General features: G+C 44.7%; 1 protein-coding gene across 2 annotated transcripts in view; it reads right to left on the bottom strand.

Moving 5' to 3' along the window:
• Positions 1-20,698, bottom strand: part of ADGRV1 (adhesion G protein-coupled receptor V1) — a 2,479,945-nt gene that overhangs the window by 1,133,227 nt on the left and 1,326,020 nt on the right. For both annotated transcript variants that reach the window (XM_069627623.1, XM_069627624.1), the window contains 2 exons: positions 9,334-9,473; positions 599-759 (listed from right to left, as the gene is read on the bottom strand). In XM_069627623.1, coding sequence (XP_069483724.1) covers positions 599-759; positions 9,334-9,473 — 301 coding nt within the window. The remainder of the gene's footprint in view (positions 1-598; positions 760-9,333; positions 9,474-20,698) is intronic.

Here is a 20,698-nt window from a genome sequence, read left to right as displayed (position 1 = left end):
GGGTGACATTATGGTGCTACCTGCCCAAAAGAGGTCCGTTGCTGGGAAATGATGTGAGAACCTGGGAATCTGAAAGCAGTGCCTGACAAACGCCTATCTAAAGCACATTCACAACCAAAACCTTTAGCTTTGCCAACGTTTGTTTTAACAGGCCTTAATTTCAAGGACCAGATGTGAGGACGCACATACTGCTTAACACATTAGACCAGTAACAGCTGGAATTAAGTCATGGACTCTCAGAAGACTGCATCCAAATAACACTGGCAGGCCCTATACAGCACCATGTTTGTTGCTCTGGCTGCTGCTCGATACATCTAGATCAAGAGGTTCCAGGAGGCATCTAGAGTGTAGTAATGTCCATAAAGATTAGCATGGCAATGGGTAGCCAGTGGATGTATAAAATGCCAAGTAATACACAAACATTGTGGGCCTTCCTTTAATTGAGTACACATAATATACCACGCACTAAAAGTGTGTGTGTGTGGGTTGGAGCCGGTGGCGGGGTTGGGGGGAGTTGTATGGATTTCTTGATAGGCTCCTTTGAACCTCATGACGTACATGCCCAGGCTTAGAGAAAGATAACATTGCGTCTTCTGACCTGAAACGCAGAGGAATCCAGCAGAGAAGAAAGCTTCATTGTAGGAGGAAAGGGCATCCGTCTGCGCGCGCACGGCGTAGACTGACATGTGGGAGCAGGCGCACTCCACATAGCCAGTGGTTTCAGCCACCAGTCTGCAGAACTGTCCGTCAGATAACCAGCTGTGAAAAGAAACATGATCACAATTTTCCGAGAGCCACCAACACTAGCAAGCATGCACATAAAGTAGCTTTTAAATACCCTATTTGACTTTTACGCGAGAAAGTGGAATCAGCTTTACATAAAAGTGCATACAGGCTACTATGGTTGGTTTGAATTAATGCCTTCTTTGGGGACACAGTCTCTTTTATATACCGCCTTATTTTACATAAATAATAAAGTGAACACCAGAGTATTATATGACCGGGGAAACTTGTCTTGTGAGGTTAATCAACATATTTTCCATTTGCAACCATTAACCTGCCCTCCTATAGGTAATTCGCTTTTCCTAAAGGGAGTCTTAGCATTGTGGCTGGGCTATAGCATCTCGGGGAACGGATTGCTGGTTGGCACTGTGACACTCTGTGGTGATGGTTATTTGTGTGGGCCCTTTTGAATGGCGATCTCTATATGTGCATTTGCCCAAGTGTGTTTTGTCAGGGTGGCCAGCTGGTCTGCACCAGGATCTGCACTCTGTTCCCCAGGAGACCCCCCTCACCCCTTTTTGAATTCTGGTGTCAATTTCTGTTCCTTCGCCAATTCTGTGTTGCATGCAACCCAAAATGCAAAGAACACTACAATCAGAAATGGCTGCGCCTCGATACGGTCCTTTCAGAAAACAATTGAAAACATGCTGTTCCACTGACTTTGATCCTCGGGGCATGACACCTCTAGCCCCCCCATCCGTTCTTAAACTTCAAATAACTTTGGAACCTACTGTAACTATGCTACCCTTTTGCCTCACTAGTATCACTGCCACCTCCCCTACTCCCCTCCTCCCCACTCCCTTCCCAGCACCCTTAGTAATCAGAGCCTTGATGCCTGTGGGTTTTGTGCGCTCCATAAAAGTAAAAATAAATAAATAAATACATTGCTCCATGTTAGAGCACTATTTTAGATCCAACAGAAGTCCATCAGAGTGCCATCTCAGTCCAGTTCCTTAAAGATTCATCTGCATCTTTATCATCAGTCAGAGTGGTACATAGGTGCTGAGAGCATTATGTAGGTGGGGCACATGCCGTGCTGAAGCCCAGGTTGTACCTGTTTAGTGTGCATGAAGGAATCTTGCCCTCTGCCTCTTCTCCATTGGAGAGAAGCTTGCATTTATGTTTCCCATGCCTCTGTATGATTATGTGTGAAGGAAGGCTTTATGGCTCTGCTTGTTCAAAGAGTGAGGGTATCTTTCTGCCTGTGATTTATGTGTTCTTTTCATTTAACAACGTGACGCCGCTGCAATTCATGTTATGCCTGTTTTATATGTCAGAAGCTTTCACTGTTGGTTGCTGCCTGTGATGTGCCTGCTCGGTTAGGGAGCATTAAGGGCGCAAAGTAACCGTAATCGCAAGTCGCTGCAATAACGCCCCGTCACACCCACATGTAAAGCATAAATAGCCAGAATAGATACCTTTGCGCGCTTCCCCGGGTGCAAATACACTCACCCTTCACACAGTGTGAGGGGTCCTCCGCACGCAGGCCTGCATCTCGGGGACCCTGTGCAGGGTCCCCTGTAACTGTTGCCGGCACCCCGACAACATGCGTATGAAAAATCGTAACTCGGTCTAAACTCAGAAAATCTGTGTGCAAATCCCCGTAAACCGTTCCTGCATCCCGCTACACTGCTTATGCGCATCCCTAAGTTAGATTGGAACCCCAGTTGCGCAACACACACCCCTAAATCAGACATGCAAACCCACCTCCACGCTGCGAATCCAATGCGCAAGTGTACTTACGCCTGCCTTTGTGTGGCGTAGTGATCGATGGATTTGCGTGGCCATTCCTATGCTGAGAGGTTGCATGGGTGATTCCATGAATACATGTCGTTTGGTGCAAATGTGGGCGTGTGAGGGACTTTTTCACACTTTCTTCCCCATTTCCTGAGGTTCGCCGCCTTCCAAGCCCTCTGCGCAAGCCAAACCCACTCTCTGCGTGGTGTCTCAGGGAAGGCGCTCGACAGCTCGCAGAGATGTTCTGGGTCTGCATGCACTCCACGCAAGTCCCAGGAAAGTCCCACGCAGTCGGTTCCATGAATTGACAAACGCGGATTTGCGCGCAAAACCCCTATTTCCCATGCAAATAATTTCATGAATCGGGCCCTAACCCTACACTACGGCTGTCTGTGTTTGAGTATTTTGCCCTTTGTTTGAAGAGGTTTCCCATTTTGCTACCTGTGCTGTACATGTTGTGTGTGTAGCATTTGCATGCATATTTGCAGTGGTCGTTGATGGTGCATAGTGATCAATGTTCCCTGTCCTATTTAAGACAGGGACGGCTATTGCATCTACATGGGTCTGAGGTAGAGCCAGGTTTAGTCATATGAACTTAATACTAATGTGAGGAGCTTGGAGTACTTTGACTGAACATATGAGTGACTAATGTGAGGATCTGGGGCACATGGTCGGACAGGGATGAAATGTGGCTTTTGGACACATGGACAGAATAGTGTGAAGAGGAGCTTGACGTATAAGGGCAAAGCCTGTGAGGAGCTCTAGGCACACAGCAGTACACTGAGTAGATTGTGGCGCACACACAGACGAGTGTGAAGGTAGAGAATTTCAGGGTCTTCAAAGACATGGATAGAGTGAATAGCACCTGGTGCAGGTGCTCGGAGAATCCCCTATGTGGGGTCAGTGATATTGTGAAGGAGTTACAGGAGTGCCATGTGAAAGAACTCCGCTCAGTGATCAGGGAGAAGAATATTTCGCTTCACAGTCTAGCCAGAGTAGGTGGGCTTCTAGCAGCATCGATTCAGGTGATATTTCCTGGCCCACTGCAGTGCAGGGCCCTACAGAGGCTCAAAAACAGACATCTCCAAGGAGGTGTGTGATACCACCAAATAGTTACTCTGGAAAAGGATGTGCTGACAGAGATAGAATATGGAAGCATGGAATGGTCAAGCTATTTTCGGCGTCGTTCTGGAGCTAGTCATTGAGTCAGACGCAAGCAGAGCCGGCTGAGGGGCAAGATGTGGAAGTTTTGAACCAGGCAGCAAGTGAACCGATGGGAGAGTTGGTGTAGAGAACAAAGTGTTCATCCCATTTCGGCACCTGTAGTCCAAGTACTGAATTTTTTGGCTGATCATTGTCATGACGGGTGTGCATTTAGAACTCTTCGAGTTTATAGCAATATCCGCTAGGCACGACAGTGTAGACGGTAAGCCTATTGAGGAGCACCCTACAATAGTGTGCTCCTGAGGGGGGCGTGATTATGAAAGTCTCACACTCCTAGATACTCTGTACTATGGGGCGTGAGAGAAGTTGTTTGCTTGTTTCTTAGTTGGCGAGACAATGGCCTACACAGTATAACTCGATTACCTGGGAAGATGGCGATGCTACTCTGTCCAGTAACATGTAGGAGAGTTTACGATGTTAAAGGACTGGAAATTGACAAGAAGATATTATACCCACAGGGCGTAGCATTTTGTATCACCAAGTGTACTAAGAGTGATTTTAGAGTGATTTCTTACCATTATATCCCTGATAACCCTAGGTTATGCGTAGCACAGTGCATCAAGGATTATGAGTTGGCAACACCAGAAATTAGGCCGCACAGAGTGTCCCAGCTGCTCATAGCGCGTAGGAAACCCTATCATGCAGTGGCCGCAGCCACATTAGCCAGGTGGGTCAGTGAAGCAATACATTAGGCAGGAATAGACTTGAGCAAGTTCAGCGCACATTCTGCTAGTGGCACTATGGCATCCAAAGCGTATGCAGGAGGGGTATCCTTGCAAGAAATTGTGAAGTCAGCAGACTGGTCATCACAGGCTACCTTTAAGACTTTCACTTTAAGCCAGTGTCTGAAATTGCAGCAACTGTAATGCATAGCTTTGAACAAGCATAATGCTTGCCTCCGGTCTTGACATGGAATGAAGATTGCCCAGGCTTAAAGCACAGGGTAGTCTTGATTCTATTAAAGACACAGAGGTGAGCATTATTCCCGCCCAGAATACACTGGAGAGATGTAATACTTGCTGGTGTGACATGTTTGGCCAGTTGATACAAAAGCGAGTGTATTCCCACCCTCATGGTGTCGTTCTCTTTTGCTTCATTGGAGATGAGCAGAAGATGGCATGAGGAGGTCGACCAAGATGAGTTGTCGGCTTGTGACATAGTTCGGAGTTTCACTGGAGACGCAGTAGCGTTTGTTTTTGGGGCCATTGCCCTTGTTCGAGATTGGACTTGGACTCTACCATAATTTACAATGTTCAGTTTACGTTGTCAAGATCAGGCAGATGTTCGCTGCCAAACACAGAGGAAAGGACCCAGACAGGATGTGAGGTAGAGGGTTCTGATTGCTGAGTGAAGGACCTCAGGACTAGGAGAAGCAAGGGACTTGAACCGATGTGTAGTCCTTTGATTGTTTTTTCTTCCCATTTAAAAAAAAGAAAATCAAAAATGTTGAATACATGAAGTTTGAAATGGTTAAGTGCTGTGAGTTGCAGGATTAAAGACAGATAAGAATAATGTTTGCCTCTGTGTCTTTAATGGAATCAAGACTACCCAGTGCTGTAAGCCTATTTAGCTGCAGTTCAGATGTGTCAGTCGCAGTAATACAAGTCAGAGTGTTGTGGTTGTGCTGCAGACATTATTTAAGCTGTAGTCAAAACATGCATTCAGGTAAAATATCTCAATAGATCGGACAATTGGTGCAAAAAGCTTGTATAAGGTGCATGTCACGGATTCCAATCCCAAACAAAGTAGCTCTGTGGGTGTGGTTGTTTCTTTAGGGTTCTTTGTGTATAATCCACAGAAAACTTTCATCCCATTAAGGTAGCTCTGGAAATTGTGTGCTCCCTTTAATGACCAGTGTGTTGACTGCAAGTCCTGCACTCAAGTTCCACTCAAATTGCCTGGTGGATTAAACATTACCTGAACACACTGGTGAAAACTGCAGGTAACTGGCTCCAATCCCACCGAGATGGCTCAGTTCCACTAAAGGACCTGAGTGCAAACTGCAATCGTGTTTCTATTCTCAGCAAGAAAGCAGCCATCCAGCCTAGGAGGTCTATGACATGAGAGGTAGTGAGATGAATTATAAGAAGTACTGCACTATTTAATAGCTCATCCTTTGTGACAAACTCAAGGGAAATACATGTGAGTGCCTGACTCACAGGTAAAACTTAAACCTACCTTTTTGGGGGAATGTATACAAAGTTGGGTCAGGGCACTGCTTAGGTTCCTGATGCCAAGTCGGCACATTGCCCAAACCTTCTGTCAATCATTGGTCATACTCGGATGTGAGCTCAGTTCCCACTGGGCTTTAGATTCAGTTCCCCCAAAATACAAGATTCCAGCTCACAAAAAGTGGGGCTGTTAGTTATGTGAGTTTTAATGCTCCATTTAGGCTTCCAGATTCTGTACTCCCACATGGAAAGTTTCACTGATCATAGCCTTTCTAATTTACCTCTGTGATTGAACATGCAATTTCCCAACAGTCAGTGCTTCAGCACTACAATGCCTTCTATGTTTGATGTGCACTTCAGCACTCAGTTTCACACCGTGCAGTCTTTCTGTTAAAGAAATGGGCTCTCTGTTCGCTGGATCTTTGACACTAAGGGCCTGATTTACAAAGCATTTTTCAAGCGGATTATTCTATTGAAGTACGCGTTTGTACACAAAGGCTTTAGTTTCCTCATGTGCAGTGGTAAAGTATTCAAATGCTCCTCAGCCTACTTCAGGCTTTACAGGTCAGTTTCCCAACATGCAGAACTCGAGGATCAAAGGCTTTCAAGGTTTGCTTTGGCCTTTAACATTCCATTTCAAAACATGCAGCGGTGGTTCAGTGAGCAAATGCCTTTTCAGCACACTGTTTCAGCAGTACCTGCAGAAAAGGTCTTCTTGGTCCGCCTGCTGTGGCTGATCTGGCAGTGATACTCCTCCATCACAGGTGGTTCCAGTGCTCCTATCCACGGCACTGCCTGCGCCACCGGATAGATCTTGGAGGCATATGCAGGAGCTGCAGGTGGGTCTCACCTGCCTACTTTCAACTTCCGATGAGTTTGTCTTGTATGGTCTGCTTTGACTTGGGGAACTTGTTCCCAGAGTGGTAAGTGATGGAGTCGGCTGAGCGTCTTCCTTAGTCTGGGCTTTACCGCATGTGCAGCACTATCTGTAGGCAGATGGTCTTGCTTTGTCTTTTTGATATGCACGGCATCTTTTGTTTCTTTCTCGAAAGAAGTATCATCAGCATGCAGCATACCCTTCGAGATTAGGCCTCTCGCGTGGCTAAATAACTTCCTGCAGAATTCCAATAGTCTCGATTGGTCAGGGCCTCCCTCAGCATATGTGCCTCGCTCCCTCCCCACTTTAGGATTGGCTCCTGCACCATAGAGCCAAGACAGGTGAGGCGTCAACCAGTGGGCCGTTTGAATCTCTGATTGGTCGACAGGCTAGGTCACATGACACTTGAAAGGGATAAAAGACGTTTCTATCTACTCTGTATAGAGCTGCCATGAGTGCAGATCATCAAGCCTTCGATACTGCTTTTAAAATCTATAGTTTTTTGGATAATTTCAATACTATTTGAGGGGGCGCCCCTTCATATCTTCTGAAGTGGGGCCAGACTCCCTTGCCACTGAATGGGTTTGGTATTTGCACACCTTTGAATAATTGCAGACTGACACTTACATTTCTTTTTAACATCCATGTGAAGAGTAAGGGAAGACTGTGGGATTGACGTGCATGTGAAGATGTGCGGCTCATTTGAAACGTCATGCGAGTGGCAGAGGAACATGAGATGCTTCATAATAAAATGTTGTTGAGGGTGGCAAATATCCTAGCACCGGGACTGCTAGTCTTACGGCAAGCACTGCAGAATAGCAAGCAACCCCTGAAGCTATTGCCAGTACACTGGAATACGAAATAAACCTCACACCTGTGTTACCTGCAGCGCCCTGGAATTCTGAGGAGCAACTGGGCACATTGGCAGCATCCAAGAGTATGATAGCAGCACCCTCCTATTCCTGGGGGCACTTCAATATGTGTTGTAGTACTCTGATATTAACAGCACGAGTGAATATTGTGGTATTAGCATAATTGACTTGAAAACATTTCACCTAAAATAATTGATCAAATTTTGTTGACCTTTGTTTCGGTCAAATTTAATGAAATATATATATGGGGGTGGGTAAGGGTATATATTAGGTTGAGGGGAAGTGGCGGAGGGTTTGATGTGGGTCTCCCCCTCATTTTAGACTGGAAAAAAACGGTCAAATCAATGTGATCAAATGTGATAAGGTCAAATGTTTTAAGTCAAATAGACCCAAAACAATATTTGAGCTTCACTTCAAGGTGAAACACTTGTATGAGATTCCACCTAGTGACATGGCCTTTATCTAAGGTCACCATCTGGGTGGCAATGTCTGCTGTAGAAGCCCACATTTGCATATTTGTCTGCCCACACTGGCCAGCAATTACTTGATAATCATAGTCAATAGAGCTCATCGAAGACTGACATACTCATTGGCTTAGTCGCCACCCTTTGACAGATAATCATTAAAGTCTTCTACATTTTTCTAGAGAAACACCCACAGGCCTCTGGGACGCTAATCGCCGAATCATCTTTGCAAGGTGACAGTGAGGAGCAGAGGCAGTTCATGCTTTCTCCCGGTCTTCTGGAAACAAAACCTGGAGGTCTTGCATGTAGTTTCTGGACTGGAGGCATCCATTGTAGACTCCTGACCCCAATGCATGACCTTTGCATAATGGCCCCATTTGCAAAGAACTCCAGCTCTAGGTATCTGAGGGACAGGGTAAGCACTTAATTGAAGGTTGTATATTAATTTAGAAAGCAATGTTTCTGGCTTAGAAATGAGGACATATCTCTTTCGCTGGTGATCACCATTCTTCCCATCGGGCTACATTTCTAAAAATGTCAAGTCATGGAAGCCAAACTGGGGATCTCTCAACTCGCCATGTTTCATCATTTCACTTGTTTAGAGTTTCTTCCTGACATTTATTTTTTATTTTTATTCAAGACATATGCAACATTCAAAATAAAAGGGCGGTCACATTTCCTAGCTGTACAGATTGTTGCAATGGTTTCCGCTCTAACTGTGGACCGCCGCTGATCATTTGGGCTACAATCCGGCCTCATTACCAGAAATAATGTACCTATATGACAGCCTCAGAAAGCCATAGTCTGGGAGTTTTGTATTGATTGGTACAACGAATTGTGGGGACATATGATCAAAAACATCCTCATCTCCTCTGCCATTGGATGGTATTTACTGCCCAGCTCTTACCCAGATCACAGCGTTCCGTAAGTTCCATGCAAGTGGACAATGTATTCTAAAAGCTCCAGCACAAAAGTGTGGCACATTTATTCTATATATTATGTTGTTGAATGAATGAAACTATATTTACCAGTGCTCTGTCGAAGATGTGCAGTGTATGACTGATGCATCGCATAAACCATTCATGAATGAAGCAGCCTCATCAAAAGTAGCTGCGAGAACGCATTCAGAATCATAACATCAATATCCGTCTTCTTCACGCTCAAAAATCCAATGCAGCCGCGGAAAAACGCTGCAAAGCTCTTACCTGTTGGCAGTCGGGTTCCAAAGGAGGCACACTGACTTTTCGGGAACAATCCGATCGCCTGCGGCGTGGATCTGGTAGGTCACTTCATTGTTGTTTGTTAATGGAATCGAATTTTGTCCCTTCAAGCTCACAGATACAATCTGCAAAACATAGTTTAAGTTGATAAGCAGGAAAGTAGGCACAGATACAAAGTTTCTCACATCTTTCTTGCTAGTAATAAAAAAAACACTGCATTACTCATTTCCACATTGAAGCTCACTAAACGCTGCTGTACCAGAAGGTTCTTTGATGGGTTGCCTTATTTACTGTGACAATATTGCCTATGTAAGAAGATTCAATTGAACACTACAGCTAAGTCAATGCCTAGTCTGGGATACTGAATGGAAACCCTTATTGATATATCTTTATGTCCAGTTCATGAGTTCTGGATGACTACCCTTATATAACACTCCTCTCTTAGAATCCCCCTGACCCCACTGAGCCAAGAAGTAGTTCTGTTTTGCAAGTTTAAAAGGTTTATTTGAGAAATAAGACAAAATATAGATACCACGCTTTTATAATAAATTAATAATCGATATTGCCCTTATAAATATAATGTGAATCAACAATGGGTAATCTGGTACTAGCACACTTCTTTATAATCAATGAGGAGTTAGTATAGGATGGATCAAGTAGCAAAAATACTTTTATGATTTCAAGGAAAAAGCAATGAGGAATAAAATGCAGTACAGAAATACTTGAGATGATTTTAGCAAAAGATAATATAATCACTTTTTCTCTGGCAATTCACCCCCCTCCCCTATGCAATGTAAGACATGGAAGTAGATGGAAAGAGGAGCACACAGTTCTCAGGAATGCAATCAAATACAATACGAAATTCAGTTCCCCCCCAGCAAGCTTAGAGAAAACCGGTATGAGTTTTAAAACACAGGCCCAAGTGCTTTGAATGTGGTGGCAATGAAGTGAGAAATATGCTGAAAATGCTTTTAATTCCCTTTAGGAGGTTCAGGGTTAGTGAGAGATACTTGGGATGAGTTCAGGCTCACTTTAGCAATGATTCAGAGATGGTGATTAAGAGGCAAACAAATTTTTAGCAAGGAAAGAAATGACTGCTGATGGTTACACGTGGCTGGATTTTTAACCAAATCGCAAATCGTGGTAAGATTTGCGAGTGCCTGAATCGTGATTACGGCAAAAGTTCGTTCGTTGGAAAGCTGAGATTCTATGCTTTCAGAGGAAAGTTAAATTTCGTTCCTATCCCAAACGGTTCCAGAGATACAGACGATTAAATAAAGGTAGTTTTTCGGATTTAAAGTAAACTCAAAATGACAGGTGACAGCTTGCAGCTTCAGAATTGACAGGTGACAGTTGTGCAGCTTTACAAATGACAGATGACACGATTTCTAGGAGGCTGTTCTACTTAGGTTAAAATAGTTTAGATTAGATTATTTTAACTAAGAGATTGGTTCTGCACAGTTCTGCTAGGTACTCACAATATAAATTTGAACTAGGCCTCGCCACGGATCTGGTCAGGTTTTGGGACTGGACTCCGGTTCTGGTCTCGGCACTTCACAGTGATCTGGTCAGCTCTCTGGTTCTGCTCACAGCGGTCTGGGTCACTCTGGATCTCTGGTCCGGTCTGTCTGGATACAGCAGTCTCTGCACGGCTCCTGGATCTCTGCACTGGTCCTGGCAAAAGTTCTTGGCAAGGGATTCAAGCAGCTCGCCCGGCTGTGAGTAGCTTGCAATGATTTGAGGCCTGTTGCAGAGAACTCAGCTTGTGGTTTTAGGCCTCTGATTTAGGTTCTAAAGTATAAGTTCTAGGTTCTGGAGTATGTAGATGGAGTCAGTCTGGAACTGGTATCTTCTGGATGTTGTGTGGTCCGGCAAAACACTCCGCAGCAACTGGATTTGAATGTCTCTACCTGTCCCAGCAGTCTCTTTTTATGTGTTTTGAAAATGGGTGTGTGCCTGGGCCTAGCTAAGCCTGCCACTCTCTACTTGTCATTGGCCCAATTCTCCCCTCTCCCATGATTGGGGGAAGGAAATGTGAGTCAGAGTGATGCTGTAGGTTTTATGGGTCAGAGGATCCTCCCCTGGTCAGTTTGCCCACAAATCTATATTTGATTCAAAGACATTCTTCCCAGATATACAATTTGTTGAAATTACATGTGCACATTATATTTTCCTTATGGTCCATGCTTGTCCGCCTCGGATCTTCCTGGGGGCTTGCATTCAAAAATGACAACATTTTGCGCTTTTTAACTGGTTTTGCAATATCGGACATTTACCCAAATTTACACACATGTGCGCAAGGAGTATGGACATTAATTGATGAAGTGTCAGATTTTTAACATGCAGACATTCGGAGTGAGACCCTACTTTCTGCTAGCAACCCCCCAGAATACACCACAGGGTCCTAACGCATCTCAAAATGTTCACAGAAAAATCACCAAAATAATGATATTACTTATATAATTCTGACAAGTCCGCACTTTGAGTTATCTATCTTTTTAAAATTATGCCCTGGTCAAAAAGGGGTGTGGCTTCCCACATCACAGGGTGAAATAACTGGTTTATCCACTTCCCCCAAGCTCAGCTGCTAGCAGAGGCACTGCCCCTCCCAGTTTCCCCTAAGAGGAAGCCACTTTACGGCCCCCCAATATAACATTTGCCTGAGTCCAGGACAGGCCTTTGTTCAACTCCCTGTAGTCCCCAGCTGCTCCAACCCTAATCTAATCAACAGGGCCATGTGACCTCGGGATGCAGCCAGGCCTGGCAGCCAGGCCTGGGAACACAGCTGTTGATCCAGTATCAACTCCTGTCGGGGGTAGTTGTCAGGCAGAATTCAGTTTCATTAAGCCAGGTTTCAGCTAAATGTCACTTTTTGTTCCCAGTTTTCTACATTCAAATCAAACTGACAATTTTTACATATACATTAAATAATTACTTCCTTCAAGTCATTTCAGAATATAGTTTTACATTGTATCCACCTCTTAGCAAGTCTTTCCTTGGTCTAGTTTTGTTTCATTTGTTCAGTTTTACACAAAAGTCTGGTGGTTTTAAACGCCGGCTTTCTGATAGTGGTGAGTACTGGTAATGCAACCATTTTTGGGATTAAGAAAATGAATTCCCCACAAGAAGGTTGTATCTTTGGAGTGGTCTTGTGCCAACTGCGCAGTTCTCCTATTCTGGCTTGAGTGTTGGCGGCGATAGCTCATCCCCACATCCACCCAGTCTATTGATTTAGTTTGTTCTGGGATAGAATAATGGGCGGCGACAGCTCATCCCCACATCTACCCAGTCTATTGATTCAACATGGGTCAAAACCCATGACACTTATTACTAGTGTTTTCTCATATAGTCGCGATATTGTTTAACCTTGTATCAGAATCCCTAGTGTGGATCTACCTTTGAGGGTTGGAATTTCTGAAAAGCAGGCATCGTCTGTATCAAACTGCCCTAACTCGAGCCTTGGATTAGCTCACGCGCTTGATCGCATTGTTCGCCAAGTCCTGACCACAGCTGACAGAACGATCGCGAGGGAGTCCTACCTGCCTGTGCCACCTTCAGTTAAACTCTTTCATGTAGCACACCTAATCCGATTTGATCATAAATAGAAGGCTGCTCACCATGATTTGCAGTTGTGTCATTAAAGCTGTTATTCGAGCAGTTACATGTATTCGTGGAACATTAAATGGTGTAGTTGCTCAGCAGTGACAGCAAACAGAAGATAGAATTATCTATATAGGTCAAATTCAACATCTGCCCTGATTTTCTAGATTGTGCATTTGGCCCTATTTTGGTGAATAACATTACTTAAGATCCAATGAGCTTTCTGCAAAATATGAATTAGACAGTGGAGAGATTCCCCGGCCTCCCACTTTTAGGGGCACATGTTTCCATCCTATGTGTGAATCATTCCCGTATCTGCCAAGTAGGAGAACAAAAAGACCTCCTTGACACACCACCCAAATTGTAGCAAACTCTGCAGTTGCTTGCTCTCCTCTTGCCTTCTGCAAAGTCAATGCAGTATCCTGGTAAAACTGGTAGATAAACACGAGCACCCCCCCACTTCTGTCCTGTCCACCGAGAGACCAATATCATTCCTGGGGTAGATGCTCTAGGACACCACTACCAGAAAAAAGCCCCGAACAGACCCTTCAGATCTGCTTAACTTTAAAGGATAGTTCCGGGACTTTTTTTTTATTGTCCCTACGGTTCGGCCATGCGTTTTTAAGCATAAATCGGTAGATCGTAGAAAACTTTCCTATGGATCTTACCCGACTTTTCGTCCATTAACGCACTCGAAATCAGCCGCCATTTTCTGATAAGCCTATGATTTCCCCCCATCGACCTGGCTCCCCTGCTTTTGCGGCACTAAATCAAATCCCCCGCCCCTGAGCCTGACATCAGCAGACGCGTACCGCCCATTTCCCAACGCCAAAGCACGTTTCGTGTCAACAATCGCTGCGCCTCAGCTAATGAAGTGTCGCCATGGAAATGGCAGGACGCCTCTTTCCTCAATAAGTATAAACACACCGTTTCACAACACACAGCAGCAGATTTTCGATTCCATTACTCTCTCTGTGTTACTTTGAGTATTCTGTGACTCGTTTCTGTGATCTGGTCAGCTACCTTCGCCGCTTCTAGGCCTTGTGAACACCTGTACCATCTCTGTAAATTATTTTACTTTCTTTACCACACAATGGCTACAATAATGCCGTATATGTACGAGCCCGAGTACACCGAGGAAGAACTACTGGAAAGGCAAGCACGCGAAAACGATGGGGATTCGGACGGCAGTTGGGAGGACCAGTCAACGGATGAAGAGCCTGGACCATGTCGCATGGACGGCGTCTCCACCTGGTGCACGTGCAATCGGTGCGAGCTAATGCCAACTGAGGAGGAGAACTGCTGCTGCCGTGAAAATTCCGGGTGCTTGGCCTACATTTCGGAAGGCGAGCCAAGTCCGCAATGCATCACCGAGCTGCCAGAGTTCAGGGAAGCCTGCCTCTCATGGACCGTGTTGAGGATGATGATGGTGCTTATGCACGAACTTCGCGGCACTGTTCGTCCGCGTAATCCGAGTAACGAGTAAGTATACTCTGGTTGTGATGTCAGTGATGCCACTACTATTTCATGGTCGTCTCCCACATATAAAATTACATCTACATATCATTCGAATGCATGTAAATTGGTTCCATATTGTGCATTTTCTAGATAGAATTTTTTTCAAAGCAGAATGACATTTTTTACCTGAATCGACAGTGATAAGAAAGTTTTGTCATTTTAATACAGTTTGCATCTTTCATTTTCACAGGTGGTACAGGCTGGTGGCCTATCGTTGCTTCACTTGGTGGCTTCACGGGAGGCTCGGACACCGCGTTCGGAGAGTAATACCTGCCTGTGCGGTACTTGCCATTAGACAACATTTCCCCAGCGACAGTGGACAATACCGCGGATTTTCCCTGGATGTGCTGCAACCGGAACTTTACAATGTGTAATGTTTATTATTTATGTTCAATTGAAATTAAGATCTAAAATAAAACCCAACATATATTTTAACAATGGTTGTTTTGATTTTTTAAATGAATCTAGTGTGTCTCCATTGAATAGTCTTCCTGTGCCTTGTCTTGTCACACCACATGTATCCGGCCAGCATCCTCCCTCACGCTGGCCGCCCACCTTCAATCCACATAACTGTTGAACCCATATGCAGCAGACATACATATGTTATTTTGCGGGTTGGCATCAAGCCTCCCGGCCTTGCCTCCTCCCCCAAAAATACTTACCACACCACTTTGTTCAAGCGTTGGCAATAAAAGGCCGTTGGATTTTATTGATACAAAACATGTTTATAGGTAAATAATCAATATAGTTGATCATAATAAATCATCCTTTTGGGCACCGGGTACAGAGATGACCCCCTCTGGCCCGTACCGCCTTGCCACCACAGGCCAGCCTGCTGCTGACTAACTGCATCGGCATCCAGGGTCTCCAGGGTGAACTGCACCCATATATTCTCCTGGGAGGGTGAGGTATTTATAAACTCACCCCCCTGCCTTCCATGTACTAGATCCTGCAGCCTGCCTCTTACATGCAGTTAGATGGCCTCTCCTTGGTGAGGCCCTGCGGCAAACGAGTCTTGTCTGCACGACCACCGCCCCAATCCACCCCCCCGCCCTATCAAAGGCAGTTCGCACCGGGGTACTTGCGCTGGCAAGTGGAGCTGTCAGGGAGCGATAAAGGCCAAGAGGTGCCAAAGACCATGTACACTTCAAAGTGGTCTATAGAGCATGGGTTGTTGTTCCCATGTCTACCTCCAGACCCCGTGTCTCCTGCCAAGCATCCCCCCTCACGCTGGACGCCCCCCTGCAATCCACATAAGTGTGTCTCCATTCACGAGTCTTCCTGTGTCTTGTCTGCACGACCACCGCCCCAATCCACCCCCCGCCCTATCAAAGGCAGTTCGCACCGGGGTACTTGCGCTGGCAAGTGGAGCTGTCAGGGAGCGATAAAGGCCAAGAGGTGCCAAAGACCATGTACACTTCAAAGTGGTCTATAGAGCATGGGTTGTTGTTCCCATGTCTACCTCCAGACCCCGTGTCTCCTGCCAAGCATCCCCCCTCACGCTGGACGCCCCCCTGCAATCCACATAAGTGTGTCTCCATTCACGAGTCTTCCTGTGTCTTGTCTGCACGACCACCGCCCCAATCCACCCCCCGCCCTATCAAAGGCAGTTCGCACCGGGGTACTTGTGCTGGCAAGTGGAGCTGTCAGGGAGCGATAAAGGCCAAGAGGTGCCAAAGACCATGTACACTTCAAAGTGGTCTATAGAGCATGGGTTGTTGTTCCCATGTCTACCTCCAGACCCCGTGTCTCCTGCCAAGCATCCCCCCTCACGCTGGACGCCCCCCTGCAAACCGCATAATGCCACGACATATACACGTCATTCATTCACAAACACACCCCTGTTTCGAATTCTTTATAACCCACTTCATATTTCTAATGAGAACTTCTTTGCGCTTTGCTAGTCAACCCGTGAAGGTGCTGGTTATCTGCTCTTCGTCTCTGTGAACTTCCGTGACCACTTCGAGGAAACTCGTCAGTTTGCAACCTGTGAACTGCTCCCTGTTCTACGACAAGAAACTACTCTGATCCCTGCATCTAACTGTTTGTTCGTCAAGGTAAGGCCATGTACCATAATCATTTTGCGTCCAATTTCTTTTCGTTCAAGACAGTACATGCAAGGAACTAGTCACATGTTCTGAGTTTAGTCAAATTATTTTTCTATTTTTTTAAAGTTATTCAAATACTTATCCGCATGTGAATAACGTGTATAGTTCCAAGAACCAAAACGAACCTTGCATTGAACCCTTTATGTGTCATTTAATTTTTTAACACATTGGTATTCATATAGAATTGTTGATCTTTACTTTTCAGAACTTTCCACAATGCCTGCCTGTTCCATTGGCGGTTGCCCTTCGAAGACCCATAAAAAATCTGAAGGTACTATAATGCATGTTTTCCCTAAGACAATAGATCAGATAAGAGAATGGGTCCGATATTGCGGATATCCACCGTCTGAGCTTGAAAGTAGAGTCCTAGAAGTCTTTGCGGACAAGAGGGGTGATCGATACCGCATCTGCAGCAGGCACTTTAGCTCAGACATGTACTCCACATCATTGCTAATAAAGAAGAACACACCGCGAGCGAAGCGAAAATTGCTCTCAACCGCTATTCCCACTCTATTCGTCCACATCCCTCCACTGGTGAGTCAAGTTTACGTATTTATCTCTAGGCCTTGCGGTAGTGTGTAGCATTAGCTAACAATAATTTCCCCATTTATGTATCCACTCAATATGAAGGCGGAAGATTCTCCATCCGTGTCGTTATTGCAGTCATCAGCCACTTCAAGCGCCTATCGGGTAATCTTACTTAGCTATTCTGCCACTGACTTGTTTTAGGCATGTAAATCAATAGTTTTAATTTATCGTGTGATTATTTTACCTAATGGTACACCCTTGTACTCGTCCTCTAGTCTTTGTTTTCAGTTATAATTATTGTTATCCAAAATAATGCAAGTACTGTATTTCAGGGAGATGCTGAGGAGTCCAACGCATTGACGACAACCGTTGATGTCACTCAGATGCTCGAGTTACGTTTCCGGACAGTTCCATCGATGGAGATCATCAGATCTTGCATTCTTGTAGCGTGATTGTTACACACAATGTTTCTTTCGTTTTTAGCCATTGATATGTCCTTCTGTCGTCGCCCTCCTATGTGTCTTCTTTTTTCAATATTGTGTTCATTACTAATGAAAGTCCTATGTTTCAGGGAGTCGATGGAGCATTAGTCCAAGAAGAAGGGGGAGCATGCAGTTACGGGTCGGCGCAACAGCTTGCAGAAGTGTGCACCGCAGTTACATCGTCCCTTGATGTTCTTATGCATTTCTAGGTATGGATACTGACAGTTCGATCAAGCGAAATCATATGACGTGATTACATCCGCTATACTTCCTTCTTTATTAACGCAAGTACTATGTTTCAGGGAGATGACGGAGCTTCTTCTACAAGAACATCACCCCTAGTAGTTGATGCAGATCTCTGGGTGGTGACACTTCCAACGATCGAGCAAATCGAATCATATTTAGATATCCATTATTTATTTTAGACAACTGATCATTTGTGCAGGTCTATTTAGATGAGCCGTTGACGCCTGCACAAAGTTTATGTTCTTTTTAACAAAATAGAAAACCATACTAATGCAATTACTGTGTTTCAGGGAGTTACTGAAGCATCATCTTCAATAATATCATCAATGGAAGTCTATGAGGAGCCCGAGGTATGGACCTTGACAGTTCCATCTAACTAGATCAACAATGCGTGAATAATTGTCGTTTGAATGTTCTACACAAAGCGTTCATTCGTGTTTTGCTATTGAGATGTACGTGGGTATTGATCCCCAAGTACATTTTGTGTTTTCAATATTATTATACATACTAATGAAAGTTCTATGTTTCAGGGAGTCGATGGAGCGTCAGTGCGTGATGGATGTGCTTATCATGAAAATATAGTCGTTGCAGCGCAAGAGAAAGTGGAGACATGCACACACGAGTCGGAGCAACAGCGTCCTGATGTTGAAGTTCGAGGCAAGAAAGTTTCAAAGAAAAGAAAGCAAAAGAAGGTTAGTGTCCTGGTCACTATATTATGTTGTTTTTCACTGTTAATAGTTCAATACTGTAAGTTGTGTTTAAACTGAACATCCCTTTTCCAATCTGTCCTCTAGTTGCGAGTGGGTGTACGAACTAGATCTACACAGACAGTGAAGCGAACGAGAGATGTTGCTTGTCAAACCTTTTGGCAGGGACTTGAGACTGGAGATGCATCGTGCCAATGGGAAGAATATGAAGTGATTGACAACGGAGCTATACCACCACCAGCCATTGATAGTGAATGTCCTCCTGGTAGTTCGGATGCAGTCGGAGATCAATTCACAGAATCCACACCCGCAAAAACTAAGACCGCGAGAAAGTTTAAGAAATTGTTTTATTCACCCATCATATCACTGAACATAGCGGAAGACGATATCAGAGATTCTACCTTTCATGTGAGTGACATGTCCTCAACGTTACAGGCCGAACCAGCTGGGATGCAGAGTGACAGTATAAGGAAAGAGGCCAAATTCATTGTATTCGATAGTTGTTTTATTGATATTATTATTCGGATGAAATGTGGGCATTCGGTTGGTGGGGAAGTATGTGGGGAGCCATTGATTAATGTGACTCGTGCAATTCGAGGCACTAACCTTAAAATACATGCCACCTGTACAAAATATCATCCTTTCTCATGGTCTGCACAACCCATGCTGGGGCAACTGCCAGCAGGCAATCTACTTTGTGCAGCGGCTGCACTTTTTAGTGGTTCAAGTTTTAAAAAGTTAGAGTCTTTCTTTCAGTTTGTGGGAATCCATTTCATTGCGAAAACTCAGTTCTACAAATACCAAACCGATTATCTATTTCCAGCCATTAGCGAAGCTTGGAGAATGGAAACAATGTCTATTGATAGTACATTCGCGGGCAAACGGTTCAGGCTAGCTGGTGATGGACAGTGCGACAGCCCAGGATTTTCAGCCAAGTACTGCACCTACCACTTTCAGGACATGGAAAGTAAGAAGATTGTGAGTTCGGTGGTCGTGCAGGTGTCACAAAGTACATCCTCAGTGGCCATGGAGAAAGTTGGCTTTGTAGCATCATTGCAAGAACTACAATCGCGGGGAATGGTGATCGACCTGATAGCCACGGACAGACACGTTTCAATTGCCAAGACAATGAGAGAAGAGTACAAAAATATAAATCACCAATTTGCCGTTTGGCATCTTGCAAAAACAATCAATAAAAAAATGTCGGCTGCAGGTAAAAAAAAAGATATGCAAGGTATTTCACAGTGGTCCAAGTCAATCAGCAACCATCTTTGGTGGAGCTCAAAAACATGTGGAGGGTCGTTGGAAATTCTACTGGAAAAATGGCGGTCAGTAATGCTACACTGTAGCAACGTTCACCGCTGGACCACAAACCAACATTTCCACAATTGTGAACATGGCCATTTGTCCACAGAGGAGGCACGGAAGAAGAAGTGGTTGATTCCTTCATCACCCACTCACAAAGCCATTGAAAAGATTGTATTTGATAAAACTATAACAAGAGATTTGAGGGGACTCACGGAATTCTGCCACACAGGAGATTTGGAGGTGTTCCACAATATGTGCCTAAAGTACAGGCCAAAACGATTGCATTTTGGCATGGAGGGCATGATAAATCAGACTCTTCTAGCGGTCTTGGCACATAACCATAATGTTGGTCGTCAACAAAGTAGGACGACCGGAACTTTAGGGACGCTTCGCTACAATAAGGCCTTCACTAAAAGAAGTAAACAATGGGTTATCAAACCAGTGTTTGAGGATATGCAATATGAGTTTATTGAGAGACTTATTGTTGATGTCCTAGATAGGCACATACATGGAGTTGTGAACGAACCTGTGCAGGGGACAACTGCATTGCCACCCAACATTGCCTCTGTTCCATGTCCACCTAAAGAAGAGCTCATTGAGAAATACACATCACGGTTTAAATGATTATAATTTGATTGTCTGTTCTCTCGAGTCTCCTCATGTCGCAGGCCCATTGAATATGTGTAGCTATGTATTGTGTAAATAAAAGTGATTGGTCTGTGAGTCCTGTGAGATGGCCTTACACTGAATGTAGCTAACTAGGAATGTGTGCTCGTTCAAAGTGAAGGTCAGCTGCTTTGATTTTTTGCTCGGGTGCCGGAATGGCCCACGACTCAGTATAAGGTTCTATTGT

The sequence above is a fragment of the Ambystoma mexicanum genome, chromosome 6p (genome assembly GCF_040938575.1).
Source record: "Ambystoma mexicanum isolate Mex_15411 chromosome 6p, UKY_AmexF1_1, whole genome shotgun sequence".
Classification (NCBI taxonomy): domain Eukaryota; kingdom Metazoa; phylum Chordata; class Amphibia; order Caudata; family Ambystomatidae; genus Ambystoma; species Ambystoma mexicanum.
This window is presented reverse-complemented; position numbering and strand designations above follow the sequence as displayed.